This window comes from Oryzias melastigma, linkage group LG21 (assembly GCF_002922805.2).
Source record: "Oryzias melastigma strain HK-1 linkage group LG21, ASM292280v2, whole genome shotgun sequence".
NCBI classification, from domain to species: domain Eukaryota; kingdom Metazoa; phylum Chordata; class Actinopteri; order Beloniformes; family Adrianichthyidae; genus Oryzias; species Oryzias melastigma.
Genome location: NC_050532.1, coordinates 12462911 through 12471737, shown reverse-complemented (window position 1 = coordinate 12471737; position 8827 = coordinate 12462911). Strand labels below are relative to the sequence as shown.

Here is an 8827-nt window from a genome sequence, read left to right as displayed (position 1 = left end):
TTTTTTTTTTATCATTGTTTGAAGATTGTGCAAATTTTACAAAACAGATAAAGTGTTGCACTGGCAGTGATGTGGTTATTTAAATCTATAAACATATGAGCAAAAACACATTTTATTTTCCAGACCAATGGAGAAACCAGTTTTTATTGTGAAGTTACAAAAACAGGTGTGGAGAACATTTAAACCTTTAAATCTTGATAAAGTAAAATACATTTTTACTGTAGTATTGTGACAAACATGAAACAATTAGACGATCTAAATCTAAGCTAAGGAATCACAGCAAACAAAGAGCTTCATGGAGAAATCTTGGCCCCAATATCTCATGTTGTTGACATCAGCAGAATAAAGTTCACAGTGTTCACTTGTGTTTTACATACTCAAAGCTAAAAATAAAAAAAAACATTGTCTGTAGGAACCAAGTATCAGATGCAGAAGAAATATTTCTTACAAAGTAATTTGCTGTTGTATTCTAAATTCAGACACATTCCCAGCCAGCGAGGCTAAGTGGGCCCCGATTGGTTTAAAAGTGGGCAGAAAATGTGGGCCCCGATTGGGTTTGTCCACAGTTTCTGTGGTGGCCCAACCTGTTCACCCACATTAGCGTTAGTGGACACTCAGTGGGTTAGCTTGCTACGCTAGCCAGCTGCCTGGTGGACAGCATAGCGTGCTATTGAGCTCCACTGAAGCATGCTATCGAGCTCCGCTGTAGTGAGCTAGCATACTCTGCGATATTCATCTATCACACTCTGCTGTATTGAGCTAACAAGCTCAGCTGTAGTGAGCTAGCAAGCTGAGCTGTAGCATCATTGTAAGCTTCTCTGTAGCAAGCTAATGAGCGCCACTGTAACATGCTAGCAAACTCCACTGTGACACGCTAGCTAGCTCCTCTAAAGCGAGCTAGTGAGCTCTCCTTTATCGAGCTAGCGAGCACCTCTGTATTGAGCTAGCAAGCTCCTCTGTAGCAAGCTAGCATTCTCTGCCGTATTGATCTGGCGAGCTTCCTGTAGTGAGCTAATGAGCTCCGCTGTAGTGAGCTATCGAGCTCCACTGTAGATATCTGGCGAGCTCCGATATAATGAGCTAGCAAGCTTTGGTATAGTGATCTAGTGAGTTCTGCTGTAGTGAACTAGAGAGCTCTTCTGTAGCAAGCTGAGTGCAACTGTAGCTCCATTGTATCATGCTAGCTAGCGCCTCTACAGCAAGCCAGTGAGCTCTGCTTTATCAAGCTTGCGAGCTCCTCTGTTGCTAGCTACAATACTCTGCTGTATTGAGCTAACAAGCTACACCGTGTTGAGCTAGCGAGCTATGCAGCTGGCTAGCATAGCGAGCCTACCCACTGAGTGTCCACTTAAATGTGGGCAAACACAGGTGGCTCCATCACAGAAACTGCAGACAAACCCATTTGGGGCCCACATTTTCTGCCCACTTTGAAACCATATGGGGCCACTTGGCTTTACTGGCTGGGTTTGTGACATTAAAGAAATCACCTCAGCTTGCAGAGTGATTAGAGAGTGAGAAATCTGGCACAAACGGTCTTAATAGAAACATGTTCAAAGTATCATTTTTCACATGACTGTAAAATCTGCTGCACATAACTTTTCAAATGTTCAACATGTTGCTGGTCAAAACTCTCATGTTATTTCATGTTAATCAGTAATCTGCACATGAGCTTTTTCCGTTTGGCAGTGACACACTTCCAGCATCCTTGATGCTTTCAGTTCCTCATTCCTTTTGGAAATGAAACACTTGGTCGTGACATTTAGAAAAACAGTAAATGAAAAACTGATTGAGGGCATAATGACAAAAAATGAGGCTTTCCCATGCATAAAACAAGGACTATCAATACAAGATTACACCTCTGGCTCTTTGGTTTCTCTGAGGAAATCAAGGAGCTGCTTAGGACTTAAAAGCATAACTTGTGTTGGAGAAAACACCATCATAAATTAAAATTCATACTTGGTAGAGCACTAGGCAGCCAGTGTTTCCAGAAGAGGGCTGTGTTCACAGTTTGGGCGTATCGGTGGGAGCAAGTGGTGCTCTTGCCCTTTTGACCCGAGGGGGGAAGTTGTCGTTACCATCAGATCCTGCAGGGGGCGACACCAAAGTGAGTTAGGACCAAGAAGATGTCACAGTCATTGCTGACACCATGTGCTACTACATGGGATCACAAGTTCCATGTTTTAAAAGGATGTCACTACTAAATCAGAGTCCCTGATTGGTCAAAGTTCAACTGGTTTAACACCAGAGTCCCAGTGTTTATATTCTTGGATTTACTGTAACTTTTCAGTTTTTAACACAATCAATATATTCCTGTAGATTCTTCTTAATTAAAAACATTGGATGTTGAATGTTGTTTCTATAGAAAGATCACAGGGACAAAACCATACACCTGCATCATGTAGGCTACTTTATATGATATTATTTATATTATTTATATTATTTATGGTGTGTGTATGACCCTTAGTTTATTGTGGATCATGGTGGCACATGAGAAAAAGAAATAAATAAATGAAATGAAGAATGAAATGATATTCATGGCACTTCTGGCAGTGGAACAAGAGGTGCAAGGAAAGCCCAGCTGTTTGTTGCTTCTTATACATTGAAGATCTAAATCAAGCACAAGCTGCACTCTGGACCCCAAAGACTTGTGCCCTTCTTCTGTGGTGAATCATTCGAGCTGAAACTGTGCTACAGCTGAGCGACAGATTAGACCTGCTGCTCTACAGCTGTCCTGCAACCCAAACCCAGCACCAACCCTGTCGTGAAATGAGATCCCCCACCCGTGATTGGACGGGAGCTGCTGCTGCTGGGGCTGGAAAGGCAGAGTCGGGCGGGGGGAGGGGGGAAAACGCGAGAGGAGAGATAGCTGAAGGGTGGACACACATGGGATTAATGGTGGGGAGGGAACTGAACTTTTTGAACATCCCCTAAATTTACAAGCTGTAATCCTCGTGAGATAAGGACACAGCTGCTGGATGACTGAACAACATTACCGCAGTAATGGTAAACCCACACACACACACACGCACACACACACACACACACACACACACACACACACACACATACTTTGCAATAAAGGGAAAAAACCTGACTAAAACATATTAAAAGCTCTTTTCCTATTTATCATATCATATTTATTTTTTTAAAGAAACAATAAATACAAGTTTGTAATAAAAAGTTTAAAAAAAAGAATTCAAATGTGTTTTCACTTTTTTTTTACATATTTATATACATTTTAAAAGCAATAAAAGGGAAAAAACAGATTTCACTTATAATACTATAATACTTATTCTGACCAATAGTGGTCACAATTTCTTACGTTGAGTCACCACTATTGGTCAGTAGTGAGTGAGGAAATGCAATGCACTGCTATACCCATTGTGACCACTAGGGGCGCCTATGCACACACACACACAATTTTGTCTTAAAATGCCTCTCATAGGAACTTTGAAAAAACCTTAGTGGGCGAGTCTACATTGTTCTGGACCTATTATTATGGGTTTGTCTTTGGGGACCTCAACTCAGGTCCCCACCGCGCGACAGGTCCCCACGAGTAGGTGTTTTGTCAGGTTGAAATCCTCACATGGCAGCAAAAACACACACACACACACACACTATCCTCAATGCACAGGCACTCACACATACACCACCATTAGTCTCACATCCCCTGAGAAAGAATGTCTACGACAGTAACAGATGTGACAGTGTGTTTGCTCAGTTTGCTCACATCTGCTAACATTGAAAGAATAGAACCTTATCATGGTGACGTCAGGCAAAATGACAACATCGCCACTACTGTGTAAAGTGACTTCTGGTTTATGGGTTTAGAGCGGCAAATCTGAGGACTGAACACTGTTTAACACAATTTTAAGTAAATAATAAAATGTAACCTCACCAATTGTAATGGAAAATTGAACAATACCATATTCTACCCTTATTCACGGGGGTTAGGGACACGATATCCACAAATACGCTGAATCCGCGAATACAGATAACACCCCACCCCCACGGTGAAAGGATGTCTGATATTGGTCCATACTCATAAAAACACTTCTGATCATGATTTTTAAACATTTCTGACAGAGTACTGAAGTATTGCTTAATATTAAGAGGTTTTTTTTTAATTCAGAATAAATGGGTGGATGGGTGAGCCTACAGTCAGGTAGAATGCGTATAATTTAAATTAACTTTATGTTCTGTCTTTTTTGTTGATGCATCAAATGTTTTTGTAGAATCTGTTGTTACAGCTGAATAACACTTGTAGATGTTTTTTTGTTGTTCTGATTTCATCGATCTTACCAGGAACCAGGTGAATACAGCTGATACAAATGCTAGCAGGCTAGCGTTAGCATCACCTAAAGCTTTTGTTTTCTGTTTAGTGATGTGCACATTATGAGTTGCTATGAGTTATGATTATGTTGCGATGCAGGCCATGTGCCTGGAGAGGAGCACACACAGAGAAGAGCGTAAACGATGGCGAGCTACGGAGTGAGGTGTGCTTAAACAAACCCTGCACAGTCGTCAACGGACTGAGCATCCCTGTGTTTGCATTGAACGGATACAAAGTAACTCCAACGCCCTGCAGAACACATTCATCATATCCTCTGCCCGAACTCCAAAACTGACCCAATGAACTGAATGAATATCTTTTTCTTAATGTGACCATTTTGTGTTGTTTTTGTTGATATCATATAAAACTTTTAGGTACTAGGAGGGGGCTCTGCTGCACTCTGCTGTGTGGATATACACCTCAGCACCACAGCACCTCCTTTCAGTCACGTGACTGAAAAAAAATCAGTGAATACGCAAATAAAGAAATGTGAATAAGCAAGGGAACATTGTTTATATTTTATGAATGTCCTACCTAACTATATTTTTATTTCCTCTCTTAGATCGTTCACAAATCAAAAGACAAATCTAAATATTCCTCCAGTATTTGAGTCTCTATTGAAAACATCAACCTTTCATTTAAGCAGATATTATTACAATGGGTTATATTTTGCTGGATGTTATTTGCATTTATTTGAAGTGTGCTCCAGCACAAAAGCCAATGAAAATTCATGCTGGCCAAATTTAATACGTGCGACAAAGATGCACGTTGTTCCATGCATTTTAAGTGCAGCCAAGTCTTCATATAATTTAGTTGTCGTGTCAGAAGGTCTTAGTTGTTTTATGGGATATTTTAAGGGCAGGAATTATTACTAAGAGGCTCAGATAATATTTTAACTGTTGCTATTAAGGCACATATTTTCAACTCTCAAAATAAGTCCAGGTATGAAGAAAAGTTCAGCACCGGCTGTACGTATTTTAGAAATTACGTGTGAGTAATCACTTCCATATCTATGTTTTTGACGGTTTTTAATTAATTTATCTTTTTTTGAACCTTTAATTTCTTACAATGATCAGACACGGTTGTAAGCAATAGCAAAGGGAGCATTGTTAGAAAACAAAGCAGCAGTAATTAGTTTTACTTTATTGTAAGACACGTTGGAATTGTCTGACTTTTTTCTGTTTTCAGAGATTTTGTGAGCCCAGAAATGTATGCGACTTTTAACTGTGCAGAAAAGATCTACATCTCATCCCCGTCGTGGAAAACTAGCATTAGAATTAGCATAAATTAGAAGAAGAAAATCATAATCACCTTCATAATCAAACAAGCTGCATTCAGTGAAGTACTTGTAACCTTCGTCTAACTTTGATCGGGTTGTGAGAGAGAAATGATCCACGACTTTTTTTAAATTTTTCTATCGGAATCTGGGGAAGCAGCTGTGGAGGATTCTGCAGGAGGAGAATACTGACATTTGTACTTTGATTTGAGAACGATCTAAGACGAGGAAGTAAAAAGTTGTGTAGGACATTTAAAAATTTATATCATACAATTTCCCATTACAGCTGGTAAGGTTGCAATTAATTATTTACGTAAAATTGTGTTAAATAGCGATCAGCTGTCAGCTTTAATGGTCCAGACCGTAAACAGGAAGTCTCTTTACACATTAGTGGCAGTGTCGCCATTTTGTTGTCACGTGAAAAGGGTCTATTTTTGAATGGCATTATTATATACTGTAACTTCAGGTAAAATGCAATATTAACCCAGCTGACATCAACAAACTTTTGTTTGGCATTTCTGACAGAAAGTGAAATAAACACAAAAAACTCTTACAGACACAAAAGTTAGCAAAGCTTTTCCTTTTCTTTCATGACAGCTAATAATAGGGATTTTTTTATGATTTTCTGTATAAATATACTTCATTACTTATAATATTTTTTAAGTTTTGTAGAAATAAATCTGGTGTTAACTTCTAAAAGTCTCAATGAATAGTTACAATAAATATATACCTTAAAAATTAAAAAATTAAGGGGGGGGGGGGTGCATGTGCTGTGCTGTTATCAGGTTGGTTACTGGATACAAGCAGATTAATAACGTGTTCATGCAGCTCATTCTCCCCTGCTGAGGTACTTACATGAGCTCAGGTGGTGACCAGTGTGTTAGCTCCAGTACCCTGACCCTCTACCTCAAATAATCCCTCTCACTGCCATAGTCCATTAAAGAGCCAGGTACATCAGCAAAGTCCTCCAAAACCAGGCTGGTGGAGTCCTCACCAGAGAGCAGGTCCGGCTCTGAAGCCCAGGGGAGTTCACGGTGGTCATTCTCTGGCGTCAGAGGGACGTCTGAGGATGACCCCCTTGGACCTAGTGGAGGATGCTGATGTCGGGATGGATGGGACATCTGGTGAGTTGAGTCCCGGCTCTGTTGGTCAGCTGGATGCTCCTTGGAGATGCCGCTGTCACTGCCACTGCCACCCTCGCTGCCCTGAGAGGCAGGAGCCAGCACGTGGTAGAGGCTCGGCAGGCGGATGTCCAGCAGCACACCACTCTTGATGTAGAGCTTGTTGTTTAGGTTGTAGAGTTTTTCTGCAATGTCGTATCCCAGCATCACAGAAAAGAGGCGGGCAATGTAACGCTCCTTCGACATCAGCATGTAGAGGCGGCGGCGGCGCCAAGAGACATAACGGGAGTCTTCATCTGCCATCAAGGTCACCTGGAAAAATAGAATATGTTTTATGTTTCTGAATTTAGGCTTAGTCAGGAAGTCATCATTTTTGGAACCAAACATTTTAGTTTGAAGCAAACTCAATGAAAAGCGACTGATTTAGGTGAACCTCTCTTTGCAGTTATCTCCAGATATCCTGATACAGAGATGTCTGAGATTTACACATGATTTCAGAGCGGGGAGAGTGACAAAACACCCACACAGTAAGAAAAGTATTTATGTTTGGCTTTACCAACCCACTGGCAGAAAAACAAACATTTGCCAAAACAGCTCGCATGTAAATATTAGCTAAACTCCAAAAAAGCCCAAAAAACTTTAAAAAAGCCTAAATTAGCCAAAACAGCTAGCATGTAGCTGAAATATTAGCTAAACACCAAAATTGACTAATAACCCCCCCCCCCCCCCCCCAAAAGCATGAATTAGACAAAAAAGCCATCCATCCATCTACATCTGCTCTTGCAGATCCAGGTCACGGGGGCAGCAGTCTAAGCAAAGATGCCCAGACTTCCCTCTCCCCGCCCACTTCCTCCAGCTCCTCTGGGGGGACCCCGAGGCGTTCCCAGGCCAGCCGAGAAACATAGTCTCTCCAGCGTGTCCTGGGTCTTCCCCGGGGCCTCCGCCCAGTGGGACATGCCCGAAACACCTCTCCAGGGAGGCGTCCAGGAGGCATCCGGACCAGATGCTCGATCCACCTCAACTGGCTTCTCTCGATGCGGAGGAGAAGTGGCTCTACTCCGAGCTCTCTATGGGTAACTGAGCTTCTCCCCATATCTCTAAGGGAGCGCCCAGCCACCCTGCGGAGAAAACTCATTTCAGCCGCTTGTAGTCGGGATCTCGTTCTTTCGGTCACGACCCAGAGCTCATGACCATAGGTGAGTACTGGAACAAAGATCGACCGGTAAATCGAGAGCTTTGCTTTCTGGCTCAGCTCTCTTTTCACCACAATGGACCAGTGCAGCGACCGCAAAGTGGCGGACGGCGCTCCAACCAGCCTGTCGATCTCACGCTCCGATCTTCCCTCACTTGTGAACAAGACCCCAAGATATTTAAACTCCTCCACCTGAGGCAGGAGCATTCCACCCACCGAGAGAGGGCAAACTACCTTTCTCCGGTCGAGAACCATGGCCTCAGACTTGGCGGTGCTGACCCTCATCTCAGTCGCTTCACACTCGACCGCAAACCACTCCAATACATGCAGGAGGATCTGGCTTGATGAAGCCAACAGAACAACATCATCTGCAAAGAGCAGAGATGAAATCCTGTGGTCCCAGAACCAGACCCGTCCGGCCCCTGGCTGTGCCTAGAAATTCTGTCCATAAAAACAGAACTACTGCCGGCCATGTGAACCAAACTCCTGCTCCGGTCGTACAGAGACCGGACAGCCCTGAGTAAGGCTCCCCGGACCCCATACTCCCAGAGCACCCTCCACAGGACACCACGGGGAACGCGGTCGAACGTTAAAAATATATTTTTCATAAAAATATATTTTTTCTAAATTACTCAAGTTAAAAATAGCACAAGATAACATTGGGCCTTTAATAACAATACAATAAAATGATCTGAAGGGCCGGATCCGGCCCCCGGACCTTGACTTTGACACATGTGACATACAGTGAAGCAAATAAGTATTTAAACACTCAGTGATTTGAAACTCTCCCACTAAGAAATCATGGAGGGGTCTGAAGTGTTCATCTTAGATGCATGTCCACTGTGATAGAAATAATCTGAATGAATGAATGAAATGGTTTATTTCAAGCAATCAGGTCATAATAC

General features: G+C 42.2%; 1 protein-coding gene across 2 annotated transcripts in view; it reads right to left on the bottom strand.

The window, feature by feature from the left end:
• Positions 1 to 128: 128 nt before the first annotated feature.
• The window catches only part of popdc2 (popeye domain containing 2), a 14035-nt gene continuing 5336 nt past the window's right edge, over positions 129 to 8827 (bottom strand). Inside the window, exons 3-4 of one of the 2 annotated variants that reach the window (XM_024260562.2) lie at positions 6465 to 7042; positions 129 to 2084 (exon numbers count right to left, since the gene is read on the bottom strand). In XM_024260562.2, the coding sequence (XP_024116330.1) occupies positions 6512 to 7042 (531 nt within the window). In that variant the 3' untranslated portion in view covers positions 129 to 2084; positions 6465 to 6511. The remainder of the gene's footprint in view (positions 2085 to 6464; positions 7043 to 8827) is intronic. The other variant, XM_024260563.2, reaches the window with a different exon arrangement.